The following is a 23,710-nucleotide window of genomic DNA, read 5'->3' as shown; positions in this document are numbered from 1 at the left end:
ATATTCATTAGATCACCTTGATGTTTCGTTTTGCTTTGCTGAAGTTACAGTATAAATAATAAACTGTCAATTTTTAGGTATACATTTTCTGTCTGATATCAATTAGAGTCATAGAGTCACAGAGATATACAGAATAGAAACAGTCCCTTCGGTACAAGTCATCCATGATGACCAGATATCCTAGACTAATTAGTCTGATTTATCAGCATTTGCCCCATATCCCTCTAAACCCCTCCTATTCATATACCCATCAAAATGCCTTTCAAATGCTGTAACTGCAGCAGTCTCCACCCCTTCCTCAGGCAGCTCTTTCCATACACACATTATCCACTGCATGAAGAAGTTGCCTTTTAAGTCCCTTTTAAATCTTACCCCTCTCACCTTAAACTTACACCCTCTAGTTTTGGACTCCCTCACCCTGGGGAAAAGACCTTGTATATTTACCCTATCCATGCCCCTCCTGATTTTATAAACCTCTATAAACTCACCAATCATCCTCCGACACTCCAGGGAAAATCACCCCAGTCTATTCAGCCTCTCCCTATTTGTAAAATCTGCTAGGGCATCATTGTGGAAATCTTGAGGGTTATTGAATGTTTTAATATTACAGTGTTGTGAGTGTAGGGATAGATAAGCTGATGTAATCTGGCTTGCTGTCCCTGAATTGTAACATAAAGGAAAAAGGTAGTCACTATGTGAAATATTCTAAATTCATTCATGATTTTCCCTGCTCAGCATTTGATGAGATGAATAATAGCAACCAAAAAACCCAATTTTATAGTGAAATGTGTTTTAACCCACGTTTATTTATTAAAATAAAGAATAATATCTGTATTTTCAACTGGACAAATCACTGGAAAAATAATCACTGGTGTTGAGTGTGTGATGCTGGAGAAGCACAGCAGGTCAGGCAGCATCCGAGGAGCAGGAGAATCGACGTTTCAGGTATAAGCCCTTTATCAGGAATGAGGGCTTGTTCAGACCTCATTCCTGATGAAGAACTTATGCCCAAAATGTCAATTCCCCTGGTCCTCGAATGCTGCTTAACCTGCTGGGCTTTTCTAGCAGCATACTCTCAACTCTGATCTCCAGCATCTGCGGTCCTCACTTTCTCCTAATATAATTTGGTGCAATGTTTGTTTCACAACTTGCATGATTTACACCAGGCAAAATACAAAATGCAATCCTGCCAACTTTCCCCAGGCAAGTTAGGTTAAAATTATCTTTGGTGTTTTTAGTTAACTGACAGTTATAATGACTGATCATTGCCTTGAGATATTTTAACCAGATTACAAGAACCACATGAATGTAAACCATTTTTCTAGTGAAATATCAATTCTTTGATATTCCCAAAACATGGAGAAGAAGAGTGAAGCAAAATGTGTCCTGGAATTTGATGGAAGTGCAGGATATGTAGATAAATGATTGATTGTAGCCAGGGACTAAACAGTTAGCAAGCGGGTCATACATAAGCATGTTAATGAGGTTATCGACTATTTCATAGAGCAAAAAGTGATTGGACAATTAACAAACAGGAGGATACAGCCATAAAGGGATTACCAGGAGAAGCAATATGGGATGAAATTGATAATTAAGTAAACAAAGCAACTGACTGCCAGATGAGTTGATATGGTTGGAAATTAATACAGTTGAAGTTGTCATCCACTTGTGTAACCTGGTCATATGAAATTTCTCTCTCCAATGTATTAACAGAAGCATTAGATTAGAGTGGTGCTGGAAATGTACAGCAGGTCAGGCAGCATTCGAGTGACAGGAAAATAGATGTTTCAGGCTTTTAAAGGGCTTTTGCCCGAAACGTCAATTGTCCTGCCCCTCGGATGCTGCCTGACCTGCTGTGCTTTTCCAGCACCACTCTAATCTATACTCTGGCTTCCAGCCTCTGCAGTCCTTGTTTTTACCTAACAGAAGCATTAGCCTATTTCAGTTAATTATCTTTGTTAAAGCAAAAGAGAGATTTGGGATGGGGTGTGATTAGCATTTCTGCTATAATGTTACTAGCAGGGCTTTCTCTCCATTGACAGCTGTTTTCAGAAGAAACAGCAGTTAGAGAAAACTCACACTGTGATAATGATTGGATTTCAACATTCGATTGATAAATTGAATAGACCAGGGATAAGTAAGTGGTCAGAGAAATCTAGGACAGATACCATATTAGATGTTATGTTCAGCTCTTCGGAGTTGAAATCAGCCTAGGAAATGACTGAATATTTAGTTGAATTTGTTGCCATAATTGACACTGAAGTTAGTCTATTTGAGAAACTTTGGAACGCAAGCATGCATCAAATGTGAAATATCAATTGGAAAAAAATGTTGCTTTTCAATATAATTTTAACGGACAAACGGGCACACTTAGAATAATTTAAGACCAAAGATGAGGAGCTGTACAGGCTGAGTTATTGAATACATCCATGGCTGGCACGGACAGATATTTGAAGGGAGTCTAGGGTTATAGGAAACAGGGAAGTGGAGTCGGTGCCAAGCTCAGATCAATCTTGTTCCAACTGAATGGTGGTGCAGTCCTTAAGGACCAAATAGCTTGTTTATGCTCCTATTCCTTTTGTCCTTAGAACCAGGATTGAGATTGAATTCGTAGCAAGTTAAATATACCAAGCCTCAGGAAACAATGGGTGAATAAAAACATTGGGTGTAACCTAAAGACTAAAGGGGTATTTTTGAAAATACTTAAAGATTCTATAGTGTTGCTCACACTAAAGCAGTTTTATGTATTTACTTGAATAAAATGGATAAAAACATGATAATTATGAAGAACAATGTTTATCACTGCCTAACAACAAAGCAATTGGCACCATTGTCCGTTAGGTAGTTCTCAAGAAGGCTGACTATTGGTCTGTTTAAACCACCTTTGAAGTTAAGGCAAGTTTGTGTGCTATAAGGAAGCAAACCTGAAAACCATGCAGAAGCTAAGTCCTGTTTCTCAAGAAAGTTTTGGAAAAGGTTGGCAATTGATTAAGTTACAGATGTCTCATTTGGCAGGGGGGGGGGGGGGGGGGGGGGGTGGTGGAGTGGAGAGTGAACATTCCAAGGCTGCAAACAATTTTAGAATTATAAATATGTCAAAGCACAGCTGAGGTAGCACTAGCATGCAATTCAGGTAGATGGTTAGGGAGGTTGGATTTAGAGAGTTATAGTGATTCATATTAAACCAGAGGGTGAGTCCATGTTTGAGGAGCATGTAGTATGAGGAACTTCAGGATAGGCTTGGTAAACCTTGAGGTAAATCATTTCTGAAGTGTAACTGCGAAGGTGTACTGGGAATTTGATGGAAGTGAGGAAAATTATCAGGCAATAAGATAAAATAGTTCAGGATAAAATTGTAGGGGGAGGAATTCAACTTGTACTAATTTCCACAGCAAATTGGGGGTGCGATCAGAATGTAGGTTGTAAGATATCAACCCTGGAAACCATCCAAATTTGCAGCTCCTGGAGGGGTGTCACAATAGGATCTGATAAGAGTTGGTAATGAACAACACAAAAGATCAGCCATTCTCCAAGTACAAAAACCACCACATCTGGCTGGGATGCAGCTCAAGTTATTGAGAGAACTCAGGGTCAAAGTTGAGGAAATTCTGGTCAGATTCTTTCAATGTGCCTTTGATATGGAGCTGCAGCTCGAGTTTTGCAAACATTGCATAACTGTTCTTGAATTGGGAGAAGGAGACAAAGCAGGTCAGTCATTTTGCTGTTGTTGTCAGGGAAACCTTTAAAGACTGTAATCTAGTATAAAATGTTTGAATAAGTGGAAACCAGTGCAGATTTGTTAAAGGCAAATTATGCTTAATTATGATGAGTTGAGTTCTTTGATGAAATAAGAGATGATTAATGACTGCATATTAATTCACATACAAAATATTATTTAATAAACCATAAGTAAAATTAAAGTCCACTGGGAGATTAGCGGCATGGATATAGAATTGGCAGATGAGTTAGCAGTAGTGTGCTCCAAGCTTCCAGCAGCATGTCTTAAGAACATTGCCCTTTTGTTATGCATATTTATGAAATGGATCATTAACTTCACTACCTGAAAATGTAAATTAATAATGAAGCATATTAAGTACTCTAACATCCTGGTTTGCTTGTCTTATATACCATACTGCAATATGATTGACAATCCTCTGCAGTTATCACTACTGCTGTATGACAATAAATCCTCTTGACTTGGTAAACTCCCACCATAAACATCACTGGATCTTACTGGTCAGTTTTCTTTTCTCAAAAGAACAAAGGAAGAAGAACTAGGAGCAGCAGAAGGCTGTTCAACTTACTGATTCTGCTCTGCTACTCAGTAACATCATATCTGATTTGATTGCCACTCCAAGTCCACTTTTCTGCCTTCCACTTTCTCCTCACAGCCCCATGAACTTTCCATGTTAATATATTTGATGATCTAGATTTCACTGCTTGTTGAAGGAGCAAATTCCACAGACTTAGTAACAGAGAAACAAAAAACTCCCATCTCAAATTTAAATTGGAGACTCCTTAGTTTTAAACTTTGACCCTTAATTCTAAATTTCACCATATTCTCTGTGTCCACCCTGCATCAAGGCCCTTCAGAATGTGTTTCAGTAAGATCCTCTCTCAAGCTTTTAAATTCTAAGACTTTAGACACATTCTGTTTACATTTCCTCAGAGGACACCCCATTTATCCCAGAAATCTGACTAGTGAACTTCTCAATCCAAGTGCAATGGAAGTCTGTTATAACATGGTTCAGCAAACTGCAAATTTGCTTATATGGTCGAGAAGTCCTGGTTCCCAAAAGAAGTAAATTCTTATTTAAATCATCATTTTGCTGGTTAAAAATAAGCATTTTCTTTTGATGTGGTCCACCTACAAATCAGCTGTAGAGAGGCTTTGCTTTTTGGACTTCAACATTCCTATGACAACCAACTTTCACTGTACAGTAAGGTCAGCAGTAAGTACCTTTTCATCATGACAGTTCACTAAATCCAGGCAGTCTTCTGAGGTTACATGGTTGATTAGTACATCACATGTAAGAAACAACAAAGTTCATGTTTGCTTGCTGGTATTGACATCAAATTCCCATCCAATGTTTTCAACCCATTTCACTTTGTTTGATATCACTGATTTTTGATCCTCTTCAACACATTTGTTTTTGGTGGAATCAATGTAAGGCTGTCCTGTATATTTCTTCCAAATGATGATGGCTCATTCAAATGTTGATGGCCAATATGATGACCATATTTATGGCAGTCATGTTCATAGCAGTGACTCAATACAAGGAGGTACACTTGATATTTTCTTCCCTGTTTTCAATTTACCTGTTCATGTCTATGGAATGGTCCATAGGTACCACTTCTGCCACCCCTTTGACACATCAAAAGATACACTTGCATCATGCTGAAGGATCTCTTTGCCCTCCTGGGTAATACTGCCCTGGTAAGATATCCCGAGGGAAAAGCTTGTAAATGGGAATTAACCAAAATATCAAACTTAGCCTTGATGTTGTTGATTTAATTTGGTTAAACAACTCAGTCCTCAAAGGGTTAAACAGAATTGTGATCGTTTTCAAGGAAGAATGAATGGAGAATGCACCACCTAATGTTTCATCAATATTTTCAGCTAGTTTATCTCAGTCACCTCTAACATCATACTACCAAAGAAACCCCACGTAAAAATATGACGTGCTGAATAATTTTCCAAACAGTCTAACACTTTGTTCACCCGACACTGTTTTGAAATTTCAATTAATGAAAAGACATAGCATACACAAACACTCTTAGTTTTTTTTTTCAAAGAAAACTTTCCTTTCGTTCCAAAGAACCTGACTATATCTCTGGATTTAAGTCCATCTTGTCAAATACAAATGTGTTCACATGAGTAGCCTTTAATTTGGAAAGATTTAAAAAAAAATCTCTTGGGTTTCTATGGCCAGAAATGCCTTAATTGATTCTAATTAGCTCTGTAAGAGTAATATGCTTCAGTCTAGTTTGCTCTTAGCTAACTCTTCACTTTTCTCCATGCAACTATGTAATAATCCAGGCATTTCTGACTATCCGACAAACCTGTGAATAGTTACTCTAAAATTACTGTTGGTTGCAAAACCAAGAAAACAGTTTGTGAAGTCAAATAAATTGGGTCCCTTCTCTTCAAGTTTTTCAAAAAATATTTCAACACTGATGACCTTGGAGAGATGCCTCGTCAGCTTATGTACACTTTCCACACCTTCTTCCTTCTGCCATTTTGAATTTGTAGCTTTTTTTTTAATATATTAAAGAAATGGAAATGAAAGAACCAATGCTGTTACTTCATCCCAGGTAGTTTCACTTTTCTGACAACATCCAGAGATACATATCAAAGTTACAGGACAAGCGTGACGAAGAGAAGTCTTCACTGCTACAGGCAGAAGCTTAAAGATAAAGGTATCCAACCCAGTAGACAAGATTAAATAGCAAAAATGTCGTAGGAAAAAACACACGCGAATACGTGTCTAATTTCAAAATGTCTACGTGAATCCGTCCTTTGCGCCATGAGCCTGATTTGCATTCTTTGTAACAGCAGAAGAAACTCTGGCAGTCTTTACCATCCAGGCATTCATAGACGCAGGCTTCCTCAAAGTCCTGCCAGTACATAGAATTATTTATGGTAATAACTGAAGAGGCCGGCCCCAGGTTCAGTACAGAGTAATTCTAGAATGAATAGAGAAATGAGATTTTAAATATTGGCAACAGCACACTAGTTGCAACGTTTTCAACAAAATCTAACCAGATTTGTTTAATATACACACATCTCACTTCACAAATCTGAACGACCTGTAGATCCATATATTCTATGAAAAACATCAGTTGTAATCCTGACCATTTTCTTGACTGCTTTCAGTGACAATGTTGCAAAATGCTTTCTATTGCTGCCTTATGCCACAGCTAAATTATCAATAAAGAAAATAATAATGATTGCAAGGGTCTTAAGAAGCATTCTCCAATTATGAGACATTTTGATTATTCATAATTAAGTCAAACATTTTCCAAGAGGCTAAAGATATTCTCTTTAAACAATATTTTTCACATATTAGCCTACAGTAAAAACAAATGTGGTCTTTCCCCTTCCAATATAGTTGATTAATTTAGAATCAAAACAACTGTCTCTTGCAATCCATCCTCTGAGTAGAGAGCTGTGCTGATGTGCAGTACAGATTGCAGGATTCTAGTTTCCATTCTATCAGCAGCTCACCCCTGTTGCTCAAGGAGGGCTCCTTTGATAAAAAGCACAGGATCACAGAATATTATTTATTTATTTAAAAGTAAAGAACATCACCATATCAGAGTGGAGCAATTGCTTGGCTTAATACTTGAAAAAAATGCCTCTATGTGGGTCATGTGAGTCAGGATTTGTTCCCATTTATGCTTTGGTTTTTTTTTATAATCTAATGAATATATTTAAAGCTGAGCTGGAGAGATTTTATTTGAGAAAGTGACATGCAGGCCACTATCGCTGTGATCATGTTAAATGGCGGAGCAGGTCTGAAGGCCTGAATGGAGGCCATTTCCTATGACTTTTCCCTTCCTTATTTGGTGTTCAAATCCTCTTAGTCAGGTACTGACAGTCTTCTTATAGACCTTCATAAGACATGGCTGTCACTATAAAAATTGGAATTTGTAGCACATTGCTAATTGCCCTTGAACTGCGTGGCTTGCTAGGCCATTTCGGAGAGCAGTTAAGAGTTGCTGTGGATCAGGAGTAACATGTAAAGGCCCGACCTGAAAGGATGGCAAACTTTCATCCCTAAAAAAATCAATAGTGAACTAGATGACAGTTCACAATGACCACCATTAATGAAACTAACTTCATGTTCTCAAGCTATTAATTAATTGAATATGAACGTGTGATGCCGGAGTGTTATACTGGGCCTCTGGATTAGTAATCCAATGCATTGCTATTGAGTTGACATGTCCCTCCATAAGAATGGCATCCTTATATGACAACAAACCCTGAATTTTGAATAAGAGCAAGAATTGTGAAGTATAATTACCTCTTGTGGTCCTTTCTGCTGGGTGAAGAACCATTCACGTCTGCGCTCCGCTTTCCAGTCATGCTCATATTGATTCGGATACCCACGACAGTGAGAATTCTGCTTAACTCTACAGCTGAGGGTTGCATCTGGGAGCTGGGACGGGAAAAAGGTTTTTCCATGTGTGTGTAATGTACTTCAGTGAATTTGAGAATCATCATTACTAATGAATCATCAAAGCTAATCAAACCAAACCTCTATTCCTGATGAACGGCTTTTGCCCGAAACGTCGATTTTACTCCTCCTCAGATGCTGCCTGAACTGCTGTGCTTTTCCAGCACCACTCTAATTTAGAATCTGGTTTCCAACATCTGCAGTCATTGTTTTTGCCTCATTTCAAAATGGCGGAGGCTCCTTGGCCTGGGGCTCATTCATCTGTCTGCTTTATCTTTTCCTTTTTCTACCTTTTTTTCCGATCTAAAATTTTTAATTGTTTTGTTTAATAAAAGGAAACGTACTTTGGAGCAGGCTGGAGCAGTGGGGCTGAGGGCGAGAACTGAGCGAAACACAACAGGTTGGAGCCTTGGAATGGAGGTGCCGGTCAGAGGCTTATGAGCCCGGTCAGACCACATGAGGAAGCCCCTGTGCTTGTCGACTACATTGCAATGTTTATCTGTAGTCTGTTTATCTGACTGTAGTATTTACCCTTTTAACTCTACTTCATATTATCTAACTTATATTAAGTACCACTAAGGTAATTCACTTTTTTTTTCTTTATTTCTCTATTTTGTATCTAAGATTTGTATCAAAAATGGCACCGTGAGGGCCGACATTATAGGCCGATTAGCCTAACCTCGGTTGTGGGTAAAATTCTAGAACCCATCGTTAAGGAAGAGATTTCTAAATTCTTGGAAGTGCAGGGTCGAATTAGAACAAGTCAGCATGGATTTAGTAAGGGGAGGTCGTGCCTGACAAACTTGTTAGAATTCTTTGAAGAGGTAACAATTAGTTTAGACCAGAGAAACCCAGTGGATGTTCTCTATCTAGACTTCCAGAAGGCCTTTGATAAGGTGCCTCACGGCAGGCTGCTAAGTAAGGTGAGGGCCCATGGTGTTCGAGGGCGAGCTACTGGCATGATTGAGGATTGGCTGTCTGACAGAAGACAGAGTTGGGATAAAAGATTCTTTTTCAGAATGGCAGCTGGTGACAAGTGGTATCCTGCAGGGTTCAGTGTTGGGGCCGCAGCTGTACACTTTATGTATTAATGATCTGGATGAAGGGACTGGGGGCATTCGGGCAAAGTTTGCCAATGGTACAAAGTTAGGTGGACAGGCAGGTAGTTCTGAGGAAATGGGGAGGCTGCAGAAAGACTTAGACAGTTTAAGAGAGCGGTCCAGGAAATGACTGATGAAATTCAACGTGAGCAAATGCGAGGTCTTGCACTTTGGAAAAAAAGAATATAGGCATTCTTTCTAAATGGTGAGAAAATTCATTAAGCTGATGTACAAAGGGATCTGGGAATGCTAGTCCAGGATTCTCTAAACGTTAACTTGCAGGTTGAGTCCATGATTAAGAAAGCCAATGTAATGTCATTTATCTGAAGAGGGTTGGAATATAAAAGCATTAATGGGCTTCTGAGACTTTAGAAAGCTTTAGTTAGGCCCCATTTACAATACTATGTCCAATTTTGGGCCCCACACCTCAGGAAGGACATACTGACACTGGAGTATGTCCAGCAGAAATTAACAAAGATGATCCCTGGAATGGTAGGCCTAACATATGATGAATGGCTGAGGATCCTGAGATTGTATTCATTAGAGTTCAGAAGGTTAAGAGGAGATTTAATAGAAACTTATGAGATAATGCATGGCTTAGAAAGGGTGGACTCTAGGAAGTTGTTTCCGTTAGGCGGAGAGATTAGGACCTGTGGGCACAGCCTTAGAATTAGTGGGGGTAAATTTAGAATGAAATGAGGAGATACCTTTTCAGCCAGAGTGTGGTGGGCCTGTGGAATTCATTGCCACACAGCGCAGTGGAGGCCAGGACGTTGCATGTCTTCAAGGCAGAGATTGATAAATTATTGATCTTGCAAGGAGTTAAGGGCTACGGAGAGAGTGTGGGTAAATGGAGTTGAAATGTCCATCAGCCATGATTGAATGGCAAAGTGGACACGATGGGCTGACCTCCAACCACAAGGTATGAAGTCAGATTTCTCCAGCTTCCTCATTTCCCCTCCCCCCACCTTGTCTCAGTCGGTTCCCTCAACTCAGCACCGCCCTCCTAACCTGCAATCCTCTTCCTGACCTCTCCGCCCCCACCCCACTCCGGCCTATCACCCTCACCTTGACCTCCTTCCACCTATCCCACCTCCATCGCCCCTCCCCCTAGTCCCTCCTCCCTACCTTTTATCTCAGCCTGCTTGGCTCTCTCTCTCTTATTCCTGATGAAGGGCTTATGCTCGAAACGTCGAATTCTCTATTCCTGAGATGCTGCCTAACCTGCTGTGCTTTGACCAGCAACACATTTGCAGCTGAAAGGATTGGAAGTAAGCCCGATGTCGTATGGTCTTATGGACATTGTAAACTTTTCACTGTGGAGTCAGTTCTGTTATGTCTCTTTTGTTAACGCAAATTGGCTGTAACGCGATTGGGTAAATAAGGAAGGCTGTTCCTAAAACATGAACTTTTAAAGTGTGTGTTAACATGATTACATCGCAAGACTTTACATGTTATTTGTATTGCACAAGTTTTGGGGTTGCACAGAAACACAGCTATCAGATTATAGCAGAAACTCCTATACTTTTGCACTTGAGTAAACGTGACAATAAACGTAATTCTAATTCTAATAGCAGCACTGTATTGATTAAGAAAATTGTCCTTTACCAGCAATGTTCCTCAGAGTAATGCAAAGGAAAGTCTTCGCAATTCACCAGCTGTAGTATATGAATTGGGCCCAAGTGATTTCCGTTCAGTTTATTCTGATCATTGCCCCGTAACACAAGACATAAACTTATACTTGTACAGATTCCCATAACATTCTGCTCAAGGAGTAAAGAGACCCATGGCTCAATGCAGAATTTTTATCAGACATTTTACACAGAGCCTCAGCTGAAGATGTTTAGACAGTTGGTCAAAAAGGTAGGTGTTTACAGAGCATTTTAAAGGAAAAGGATAGGTTAAGAACTGGAGATTGTAGGAAGGAAGTCCACAGCTTGGCTGGCAACACTGGGGCCAAGGAAATTAGGATGTGCTAGAGGTCAAAATTGAAGGAATATAGAAGTTTCAGTAGGTTATGGGGCTACAAGAAGTTTTGGAGATAGGGACTGGTGAGGCCAAAGAAGGATCTAAATGTCACACTTGCAATAATTCACAGTAAGAGTGAAATAAAATAATAATCATTCCCCATGTGGATTTGAATGATAGGGGCGGGGCTTGTGGTGTGGTGATGGTGGCCTCATCCACATTGGTGCTTCAAGAGGATAATTTTCAGAAATTCTGTTAATGACAAGATTCAACATCCTAGTGTGGCCAATTCTATGTTCTTATTCTAAGTGCACCTCTCCTGAATGATATAATACCTCAAAGGTTATTATAGTCAGCCTAAAGTAGACCAAATGGAGTGTTCACTGTTCATTAGACTTGCCCTTGCCTCTTCACTCTATGCGAAGCCTCACAGATTACTGGGAGAACAAGGTGGAGCCAACACAATCATTGCAGGGTGCCTGAGATCTGAATGGACATGGAAGTACACTCAATTGAATCAGATTGAAGGATGATAAAATGAAAACAGCAAGATTGCACTCATGCATTCTAACTTAAATCTGCCTGAGCCAATGTTAAACCAGGTAAAGGAAGAAAAAAGAAGAAATTGAATAAAGGATTACAGTAGGAGAGAGAGTAAAATATGGTTTAATGTGTTTATCTTTTTTAGTTTCCAGAATAACCATTAAAACCTTAAGCAAAAGAACTGCACACATGTAATGGTTAATGCCCACTGGTCAGTCGGTTAACAAGCAGTAATTAACACTTATCACACAGTTGCAAGGGCACTCAGACTGAAATGGACAAGCATATCTTTCCGTGGCAATTTACGTACATGGTTTCTATCCTGTAAGTGCTTTACTGCATTGATGTAATGTATTTGAATTGGGAACTAGAGAACAAGATGCTGATTTTAAAAAGCCACAACAGATACTTTCATGCAGTGACCCTTGCCCAGAAATTCCACTTAATAATAGCAAGCAATATTAGCCTCACCATGACTTGCAAAGCACTTTTTTCTCTTCTGTTTTGCACTCCTTTAGTCTGGTTACAAGCTCGTGTCGGGGAGTCCAATATATGAATCATGAAACATGTGCTGCATGAAAGGATTTCTTGTAACTACTCCAGATATGCTTTGTAAGATGACTGGACTATAACTGTGAGGTAAATGTTTGTCTTGTTTCCAGCATAGAATTCAAAGTAAAGTGGATGTTACAAAAGAACTAAAATAATCAAAAAAGGGTCGAGTCAATTCTAGCTCTGTTACTCACTGAACACAATGCTGTCACTCAAACCTCCAATAGTGTACTTCATATCATTATTATTATTATTATGCTGGTTTCATACTAGCTCCAGGCTCCAATTATTACAAAGTAGATTGTCTACACATGGACAGTCATGTTACAAAATCCTTTCTGATTGCTTTTCCAACCCAGTACTGGATGAATAAAAGTTTCCACCAACTATATATTGAGGAAACCAAAAGCATTGTCTTCAGGTATAACTTTCATTCCTTTGCACCCAAACCAATAGCTCAAAATCATTTTTGTTCTCTATCTTCTCCTCGAACATGATCCCTAAAACTTACCATTTTGACTAAGCCTTTGGTCATCTGTTTTAATAACCCTTCATGTGGCTCAATGCCAAATTTTATTTCACAATGCTCTTGTGATGTGCCTTTAGAATGGCACGATTTAGAATGTTAAAACCATGATAAAAATGCAAGTTACTGTATAAATGAAGTTACCAGAAGTGATGTAGTTAATGCCAAACTAGTATCTAATTGTGAACAAAGGAAATTATCAAAACGTGAGGGACAGTTGGTTGTGGTGGATTGAGAAAACAAAAGACAGGCAATGGTTAGCATTTAAGAATTAATACGTGGTCAACAAAAATGCAATTACATTCTTCTTAGGGACAGAAACCTAAGAGAAAAGGTGGAACAACCATGCCTAACAAAGAAAGTTACTGTGAGGAGGCATGGTGGCTCAGTGGTTAGCATTGTTGCCTCATAGCACCAGGGACTCAGGTTCAATTCCAGCCTTGTGTACCTGTGTGTGTGTGTGGAGTTTGTACATTCTTCCTGTGTTTGCACGGGTTTCCTCCCACAGTCCAAAGATGTGCACGTTAGGTAAATTGACTATGCTAAATTGTCCATAGTGTTGAGGGATGTGCAGGTTAGGTGGGTTACTCTGAGGGTCAGTGTAGACTTGTTGGGTCAAAGGGCCTGTTTCTCTGTTGTCGTGATTCTACTAAGAATTACATTTGATTGTAATGTTGCCAGAGAGTGGTAAGTCTGGGATTGGCATCACTTTAGAATCTGGTAATGGAGAATGAAGAAACTGATAAAGAGAATATAAATACATAATATCACACAAAAAGACATATTGTGAAAGCTTCTTTAGGTATGTGAAAAGGCAGGGAATAGCTTGGACAAATGTAGTTCCATTATATGTTGAGAATTGTAGTGCAAAATGAAGAAATAGCAGACAAACTAAAAAATTGCTTCAGGCCTACTCAGCCCTGAATAATGTGAGATACAATGAGAAATCTCTGTCAGGTGATGCCTTTCTCAACCTTGACTGCATTTTCAAATAGAGTTCTGGATGTTCTGGTGAGATGCCTATAAATGTGGATTATTGCTTGCTAACGATCTCACTAAATGCAAACCTTGCCTCATAATATGCAGCTCTCCTACACCAGCTCCGAGGAAACCAAACATTGACAATTCACAATTTGACGGTCAGAACAGATACCTGGCAACTCCTGCTTTCCACTTGTTCCTCTGATCTTAGGGTATACTATATGGACAGTGGTTGCAAGCAGTACTCTATCCCACACCCCAGTTCATAGGCATTGTTGTCTGAATGTGCTAACTTTCTTACATCACCATGGCACGTCTCTCATCAACTTGTAGGAAGCTTCTTCATTTTAAAGCTAGACATCACGGTGCACCGGTAATTATCACAGCAATACCTCATTCAAATCTTACATTCTACTACGGGGACAACTGCAACATTTAAAAGATATTTGTACAGGTGCATGCATAGGAAATATTCAGAGAGATATGGGCCAAAAGCATGCAAATGGGGCTAGTTTAGTTTAGGAAACCTGGTTGGCATGGGTGAGTTGGGCCGAAAGGCCTGTTTCCTTGTTTATGACTCTATTATACTTGATTTGCCATCTTGTTGTCCAATCACTTGCCCTGTATACAACTCTTCAGCTTACCCTGTGTATTATTAGCATATTTAGATTCATTCCCCTCCGAATGTCCATTTAAACAACCAATATCGATTGTAAGTAACCGAGGCCCAAAACTTAGCAGCATTCCACTGGTCACATCTTTAAAATGTGCCATTCATCATTGCTGTCTGTTTTTCATCTGTTAACAGATCCATCTATTTGTGTTAATATATCACCCGCAATTCTTTATTTTCTCTTTTATTAACATTTTCTGTTTTCAATGTGTTTTAGAAATATAGTTAAAAATCACACAACATTAGGTTATAGTCCAACAGGTTTATTTGGAAGTGCTAGCTTTCGGAGCGCTGCTCCTTCGTCAAGTGGTTGTGGAGTATAAGATTATTAGACACAGAATTTATGGCAAAAGTTTACAGTGTTATGTAACTGAAACATGTACATTGAAAAAGACCCGGATTGTTAGTTAAGTCTCTCATCTTTTAGAATGACCATGTTGGTTTCAGTTCTGCTATAAATTCTGTGTCTTACGATCTTATACTCCACAAACACTTGATAATGGAGCAGTGCTCCGAAATCTAGTGCTTCCAAATAAACCTGTTGGACTATAAACTGGTCTTGTGTGATTTTTAACTTAATACACTCCAGTCCACCACCAGTATCTCCAAATTTTGGAAATATTGGTACTGGTTCATCTATGTCGACCCTACTCCTTACACTCTCCAAGATGTGTAATCAAACATGATTTCCATTGCATGAGATCAAACTGAGCTTTCCTAAATATACAAAACTTGTTAAGACTTTCGTGGCAATAGATTCTAGCACTTTCATAATGATTGATATCAGGGCAACTGGCCTATTGTTGCTTGTGTTCGCCTGCCTCCTTTTTTGAATTTACTTTTGTTGACTTGTAAACTGTTAAGGCCATTCCAGACTCTAGAAAAATTTGGAAATGCATATCCAGCGCACCCATTATTATTGAAGTATCTCTTTTAGAATTATAGAATATAGGACTTGGATTTTAGGTCCAGGAGCTTCTCTAACACTATTTTTCTGAGGTTACTAATTATTTAAAGTTCTTCAGTCTTATTAATCCTGAGGTTATCGTCTACTTCTGGACAGCATCTTCTATGAATACAGGCAGAAAATGGTTCAATGTATTTCAATTTCCTTATTCCACATGATAATTTCTCCTGTATCTACTTCTAAGGGATCAAATGTTTACTTTAGCTACTGTCTTCCTTTACACATACTTGTAAAAGCTCCTATAACCTTTTTATAGGTTCTTTAGTTTATTATTGTATATATTTTTAAAAAAAATAATGTTTAGATTAGATTCCCTACAGTATGGAAACAGGCTCTTCAACCTAACAAGTCTGTACCGACCCTCTGAAGAGTAACCCACCCAGACCCATTTCCCTCTGACTAATGCACCTAACACTATGGGCAATTTAGCATGGCCCAATTCACCTGACCTGCACATTTTTGGATTGTGGGAGGAAACTGGAGCACCCAGAGGGGATCCACATAGACACAGGACAGATGTGCAATCTCCACACAGACGGTCGCCCGAGATGGGAATCAAACCCAAGTCCCTAGCTCTGTGAGGCAGCACTGCTAACCACTGAGACACTGTGCCGCCTAATAATGTTAATCGTGCTTTGTTGATTTCTTAAACTTCCCTAATTGTCTGATTAATTGCTTTTGCAACACTGTAAACCTCTTCTTTTAAGCAAACACTAACTTTAATATCCTGAGTTACCCAGGAAGCATCATGCTGACTTTTTGTTCTTCAGTGAAGTGCATCTTCCTAGCATATTTTCAATGTTTCAAAAATGCTTCACACTGTTTATTTCCACCAACACCTTTTAATTACCCAATCAACCTGAGTCAGCTTTTCTCTCATGCCTATGTAATTGCTTTGTTAAACTTTATGATTCTTGTTTGGGAGAATTTATTAATGTATTCTACAAAATCTTCTTTATCAATATGTAGATGAATCTATTTAAAGAAGGAGAAAAACTTGGTTTTCTCTGGTACAGGAGTTGAAAGGTCATGTTGCGGCTGTACAGGCATTGATTAGGCCACTGTTGAAATATTGCGTGTAATTCTGGTCTCCTTCCTATCGGAAAGATGCTGTGAAACTTGAAAGAGTTCAGAAAATATTTACAAGGATGTTGCCAGGATTGCAGGATCTGAGCTACAGGGAGAGGCTGAACAGGCTGGGGATGTTTTCCCTGGAGCATCGGAGGCTGAGGGGTGACCATATAGAGATTTACAAAATTATGAGGGGCATGGATAGGATAAATAGGCAAAGTCTTTTCCCTGGGGTTGGGGAGTCCAGAACTAGAGGGCATAGGTTAGGGTGAGAGGGGAAAGATATAAAAGAGACCTAAGGGACAACTTTTTCACACAGAGGGTGGTACGTGTATGGAATGAGCTGCCAGAGGAAGTGGTGGAGGCTGGTACAATTGCAACATTTAAGAGGCATTTGGATGGGTATATGAATAGGAAGGGTTTGGAGGGATAAGGGCCGGATGCTGGCAGGTGGGACTAGATTGGGTTGGGATATCTGGTCGGCATGGACGGGTTGGACCGAAGAGTCTGTTTCCATGCTGTACATTTCTATGACTCTAAATAAGGCAGGGCAAGTGACTGATGTTAATGGGGGAGCACTTTGGGATCAGTGACCATAATTCAGTTAGTTTTAAAATAGTAATGGAAAATAATAGGCCTTGCATAAAACTTGAAGTGCTAAATTGGAGCAAGGTCCAATTTGATGGTAGTAGACAGGAACATTCAAAAGTCGATTGGGGTAGCCTGTTTGCAGTTAAATGGATGACTAGCAAGTGGGAGGCTTTTGAGCGTGAGATACTGAGAATTCAGAGACAGTGTGTTCCTATTAGTGTGAAAAGCAAGCATGGTAGGCGTAAGAAACACTGGATGATGAGAGATATTGAGACTCTAGTCAAGAGAAAGGAGGCATGTGTCAGGTCTAGACAGCTGGGATCAGGTGAACCCCTTGAGGAGTATAAGAGGAGGAGAGGCATACATAAGAAGGAAATCGGGAGGGCAAAAAGGGAATATGAGATAGCTTCGGCAGATAAGATCAAGGACAATCCAAAGAGATGATACAAGTAATTAAGGACAAAAGAGTAACTAAGGAGAGAATAGGGTGCCTTAAAGTTCAGCAAGTTTGTCTAAGTGCAGAATTGCAGGAGATGGGAGATATTAAATGAATATTTTGCATCAATGTTTACTGTGGAGAAAGACATAGAAACTAGGGAAATAAACAGCAATATCTTGAAACAGTCCACATTACAGACGAGGAAGTACTGGAGATCTTAAAACCCTAAAGATAGATAAATCTCCAGGACCTAATCAATGTAACATAGGACATTGTGGGAAGCTAGGGAAGAAATTGCGAAGCCCCAAACAGAGGTGTTAATATCGTCCATAGCCATGCCTGAAGTGCTAGAAGATTGGAGGGTGGCTAATGGTGTGCCTTTATTTAAGAAAGGCTGCAAAGAAAAGCCATACATACTGGTGAGTCTAACACCAATGTGGGTGAGTTATTGGATGGGATTCTGAGATACCAAATTTACATGCATTGGAAGAGCCAAGGACTGATTAAGGATAGTCAGCATGGGAAATGGTGTCTCATAAACTTGATTGAGTTTTGTGAGACATGACCAAGAAGACTGATGAAGGTAGAGTGCCTTTCACAAGATCCTGCTTCGTATGGTTTTATCACATGGGATCTTGGGAGAGCTAGCCAATTGGATACAAAATTTGCTTGATGATAGGAGACAGAGGATGGTAGTAGATGGTTGTTTTTTGGACTGGAGGCCTGTGACCAGTGGTATTTCACAGGAATTGGTGCTGGGTCCACTGTTGTTTGTCATTTAATAAACAGTTTGGATGAGAATATAGGAAGCATGGTTAGTAAGTCTGCAGATGACACCAAAATTGGTGGTATAGTGGACAGTGAAGAAGGTAAACTGACAGTGCAATGAGATCTTGATCAGCTGAGCCATTGGGCTGAGGAATGGAAGATGAGGTTTAATTGAGATAAATGCAAAATGTTGCATTTTGGTCAGACAAACCAGGGCAGAATTTACACAATTAATGGTAGGGCACTGGACAGTGTTGTTGGTAAGTGAGACCGAGGGTTCAGGCACATAGTCCCTTGGAAGTGGTGTCGCAGGTAGATAGGGTCATGAAGAAGGCATTTGGCATTCATTGGTCAGAGCATTGAATGTAGGAGTTGAATGTCATGTTGAGGTTGTACAGGAGGTTGGTGAGGCCATTTTTAGAGTTCTGTGTATAGTTCTGGTAATCCTGCTACAGGAAGGATACTATTAAATTGGAAAGGGTACAGAAAAGATTTAAAAGGGTTACCAGGACTGGAGGGTTTGAGTTATAAGGAGAGGCTGGGACTTTTTTCTCTGGAGCGTAGGAGGTTGAGGGGTGACCTTATAGAGGTATGGGCGGCACTGTGGCACTTTCCTAATAACCCAACTGAACAAGAATTTATCTATCCTTTCCCTAAATTTACACAAAGAATGACTCCACAGATTTCTGTGCCAAGGAATTCCAAACACTGTGAACCCTCAGAGATGAAATTCCTCCTCATCTTAATTTTAAATTGGTTCTGAAATAACTCCCTCTGGTCCGAGACTCTCCCATGAGGGGAAATGTCCGCTTAGCATTTGCCCTGCCAAACCCCTTTATAACTGTGTATGTCTCAGTGAGATCACCTCACATTGTAAGGGTATTTTGTACATGATGCTTGTTCTGCAGGTTGTAGGAACAGAGTTCTTTAAATTCCTCGGGAGCTGTGTCAATGTGGTGGTTGGTTTGTAGGCCACCATGATGCCTTGGGACTGGAGTAGTCTGGTCATCATCTGTCCAGCTGAATATAATGTTCCCTATCATTATCACAGTCTTTTTCGTTCCCTCCACTTGCACAGCATACAACACCAAGATGCCTTGGTTGATTTGCTTGTCCACTCCTCAGTTCTTCCAATTTGGCACCCATTCTTCACTACAGGATGGCTCTATTCACTCTGTGCTTCCCATACTCTGACCTGAAGGCATTTCAGATATCTCAGCCTATGCCAACACTGCCAGAAGATGAAACTGTATTAATCCAAGAAAGAAGTAAGTTGACTCTCGATGCGATTCATCTGCAGGTAGTGGAATGGGACACCACTTTTACCTATGGATGATAAAATTTGATACAGCACTGCACCGCTCCATGAGGAGGGGACCAGGAAGGTCTGACAGTTTGGAACTCCATGGCACAGATATACCACAGTAGGAAATGCCAATCAGAATCAATGGTGTGTACAATCCTGTTCTTACAAGAAGCACGCAATTGCATATACATTTTAACAAATGTGGCAGTGTATGTTTTGTGAACAATGCTATTGATCATGTAAAGACATTAAACTGCGCTGCAAAAGGTTTATTGTGAACCTAGGAGAAAGGAGCTGTCCTGTCATGGTCAGCACTCATACAGCTTCACAGCTCTTTCATTAGAATCCACCCACACTAACAATTCAGCAAAGCATGGCATCAAAATCCAAGCTCACTGACTGAGAGGACAGTTGATTTGCAGATTGGATGCAAGCCTGTCATTGCAAATATTTGCTCTCTATTAACTATATTACATGAGTACTTCCCTGGTTGGATTGACAGAATTAAAGGTGACAGATTGAAATAGAACTTTTCACACATCACCTCCTTTTGCCTCCTGTGGAAGAGGCCATGTGAGACATTAAGGTGCTCAGTCATCCTTTGCTGCCTGGCAAGCAATCGTTCTTACAGTTCCATAACCCCTGGAGGCAGGAACTCATTGCGGAGCCAGCTGGGCAGGAACTCCTTACCTTACCATCTCTCAGGATCAGACCCCCACCACCCCAACACCCCAAGGTCTGCTTCTGGTTCTGCCACCATGGGACATTTGAAAGCTTGGTTGAATTTTTTCCAGCTGTTGTCTCCTGTAACCATCTAATTCCTTTCCACCTGTATCCATAATCACTGTGCAGTGAAAGCTCTGTTTGAAAGTATTCTGTGGTAAAGGCAGTCTAACACATTACCTCAATACCATTGTAAATATGGAGGAACGTCCTTGCCCACACCAGTAGTCCATGAGGGCAGTGTAATGATTGGAACAAGATCATCAAGGTGGATTTCAGAATATTGGGGCAGTTAACCTGGTCCAAGTGGGGATCCCTGGATGACAGATATAAACAGGAGCGTCACAGGTTCAGTTCAATCTGAGAGCTGGCTGCGTCAGTGTTATATACTGTGCTTGTGTAAATAAAGTTAAAAATCACATAACACCAGATGATAGTCCAACAGGTTTATTTCCATGTACTACCGACAAAGGAGCAGCACTCCAAAAGATAGTAACTCCAAATAAACCTGTTGGACTATAACCTGGTGTTGTGTGGTTTTGAACGTTGTCCACCCCAGTCCAACACTGGCACCTTCTCGATGTGTAAATAAAGAGTGACTTGATGATAGGATACTGGCCTTTGTCAAGTTATTTTAGGCGGAAACATTGCACAAAAGCCAACCTCTTACCAGTATTTCAAGCAACATCATAGCTAGACAGAGTTCATTTAATGAACTTGAAGAGGTCATGAAAAAACCTTACTAACATATCTCTACATGCCTTGAAGTCAGTAATTTGTGTTTTGAGATGCACAATGCCTGAACCAGCATTCCGCAAGTGTCTGTGCTTTGTGGATAGTCTCACGTGACACTAACATACTAAGAGCCTTTGTACATCATTAGGTTGTGTGAGATATATCTGATGATCTCCCTGCCATATTTGCCTCTTTGCACTTGGGGCCACTGATAAGATTGGTGAATTATCAAGCTATTTGGAACTTTGGGTTGATGGGAGTTCTGGTCAAATGCCACCGTATTTCTTTGAAGGACTAAACTGTCAGGTTCTGACATTATGCAGTTGTCAATATCAATACAGTACTAGTTTAACCATTTAACAGATACCATAGCATGCATTTTTGACACTGACAATCTATTTTGGCAATTACTGCAACGTTGGTCTAAGTCTATATCTAATAAAGGATGGCAAAGCTTTCAATTGCTTTTAGTATTTTTAATGTGAAGCCTATGCTGGGAGCTACTTATGGTTATTCTGACAAACAAAGGGATTTGCTAAGAGAAAGAATTTTTTTTTAGATTACTTACAATGTGGAAACAGGCCCTTCGGCCCAACAAGTCCACACCGACCCGCCGAAGCGCAACCCACCCATACCCCTACATATACCACTTACCTAACACTACGGGCAATTTAGCATGGCCAATTCACCTGACCCGCACATCTTTGGACTGTGGGAGGAAACCGGAGCACCCGGAGGAAACCCACGCAGACACGGGGAGAAGGTGCAAACTCCACACAGTCAGTCACCTGAGGCAGGAATTGAACCCAGGTCCCTGGCGCTGTGAGGCAGCAGTGCTAACCACTGTGCCACCGTGCCGCCCAAGAATATCTCATACATTTTGCTAAATGTTCATGGTGAATTGAATCAGCCCCTGAATTTAGCGACTGGAGTTATCCAGTCATAATATTCAGAATCTAATGTCTTTGCAAATAGTTACCAATTATGTTGCTCTGCAGCACTGAGGGCCTGCCACATAGGAATGTTTGCAAGCTACTGCTCTGCAGGGGAATGGCAATAAATGGGCTACCATTTGCAAAGAAGGCAACTCATCTCGAATGCATCTCTGGATAACAAGCTGACTGAGTCAGTTTACTTTTATGGCTAGTATTCAGATTCCTCTGCCAGCAATGTTTGCTGGGGGGACTGTGAAATCCAAATAGTGACCTGCCCACTGATTGCCTGCAACATGGCTCACGCTCCTTGTCTGAAATTTTACTGGGGACTGTTTAGGAGGTGAGTGACCTATTGAACCTTGAACATGTTGAGGCTCTTAAATGGGCAATTAGTAGCCACTTAAAGGGTTTGTCCCACACAGGCCACTATTTTACCCAGAGAGAAAAAAAATGCAGAAGCTGGAATGCAGAAGAGCTCAGCAAGCCAGGCAGCATCAGGAAGTACTGAAGTCAATGTTTCAGGTGTAACCCTCAGTCCTAAAGAAGGGTTACACCTGAAATGTCGATGTCTCCACCTCCTAATGCTGCCTGGCTTGCTGTGTTCCTCCAGCTTCCAGCCTCTACCATTTTATCCAGGACAGGGAGGGGCCAGGTAGCTGGCGGTCTTACCTTCTTGGGCTCATGTCCTGAAAAGGAGCAAGGGGAGTATTAGATTAGATTAGATTACTTACAGTGTGGAAACAGGCCCTTCGGCCCAACAAGTCCACACCGACCCGCCGAAGTGCAACCCACCCATTCCCCTAAATTTACCCCATTACCTAACACTACGGGCAATTTAGCACGGCCAATTCACCTGACCCGCACATCTTTGGACTGTGGGAGGAAACCGGAGCACCCGGAGGAAACCCACGTAGACACAGGAAGAACGTGCAACCTCCACACAGTCAGTCGCCTGAGGCCGGAATTGAACCCAGGTCTCTGGCGCTGTGAGGCAGCAGTGCTAACCACTGTGCTGAGATTTCTTTGTGTCCACTGCAGCCACCCCCTCAATACCACACCTCTTCCTTTATCATTCCCACCTTCCCCGTATCAAAGTGGTCACTCCACCCAACCACCCTTTGCCATGGCCTGCCTACCTGACCTGGGCTTGTCACTTTGTTGGGACTAGTCCCAGTAATGGGCATCACATTCTAAGACAAGACTTCACTCTGAGATAGAGGCAGAGGTCGCATCACGAAATAAGGAATGCTGCTTTTGCCGGGTTATATTGCTAATGGGCTGTCAGCTACATTGTGGGAAAAATCACTACTGACATCCAGCCAGGAAGTCAAGCCCATGATGATGTGCAACATCCAGGTCTTAGTGGCAAACAAAGAAATCTAACTTTTTAATAAAGTTTTATAACTTTGCTGACACTCGGTATTGACAAAATCATGAGGGGCATAGATAAGGTGATTTGCAAAGGTCTTTTCTCTCAGGTGGGGGAATTCAAAACTAGAGGGCATAGTTTTAAGGTGAGCAGAGAAAGATTTTACAGGGAGCTGACGGCAACGCTTTCATACCGAGGGTAGTTCGTACGTGAAATAAACATTTAAAAAACATTAAAAAAGGTAGATGAATAGGAAAGGTTTAGAGGGATATGGGCCAAATGC

The 23,710-nt window shown here is 40.6% G+C and overlaps 1 protein-coding gene across 2 annotated transcripts in view; it reads right to left on the bottom strand.

Annotated features, from left to right (window-relative positions):
* Positions 1 to 6,408: 6,408 nt before the first annotated feature.
* The window catches only part of LOC132816854 (gamma-aminobutyric acid receptor subunit gamma-3), a 605,764-nt gene continuing 588,462 nt past the window's right edge, over positions 6,409 to 23,710 (bottom strand). The window contains exons 9-10 of one of the 2 annotated variants that reach the window (XM_060826837.1): positions 13,171 to 13,176; positions 6,409 to 6,687 (exon numbers count right to left, since the gene is read on the bottom strand). In XM_060826837.1, the coding sequence (XP_060682820.1) occupies positions 6,409 to 6,687; positions 13,171 to 13,176 (285 nt within the window). The remainder of the gene's footprint in view (positions 6,688 to 13,170; positions 13,177 to 23,710) is intronic. The other variant, XM_060826836.1, reaches the window with a different exon arrangement.

The sequence above is a fragment of the Hemiscyllium ocellatum genome, chromosome 6 (genome assembly GCF_020745735.1).
Source record: "Hemiscyllium ocellatum isolate sHemOce1 chromosome 6, sHemOce1.pat.X.cur, whole genome shotgun sequence".
Lineage (NCBI taxonomy): Eukaryota > Metazoa > Chordata > Chondrichthyes > Orectolobiformes > Hemiscylliidae > Hemiscyllium > Hemiscyllium ocellatum.
Note: the sequence above shows the minus strand (reverse complement) of the source record. Positions and strands in the feature narration are given on the sequence as shown.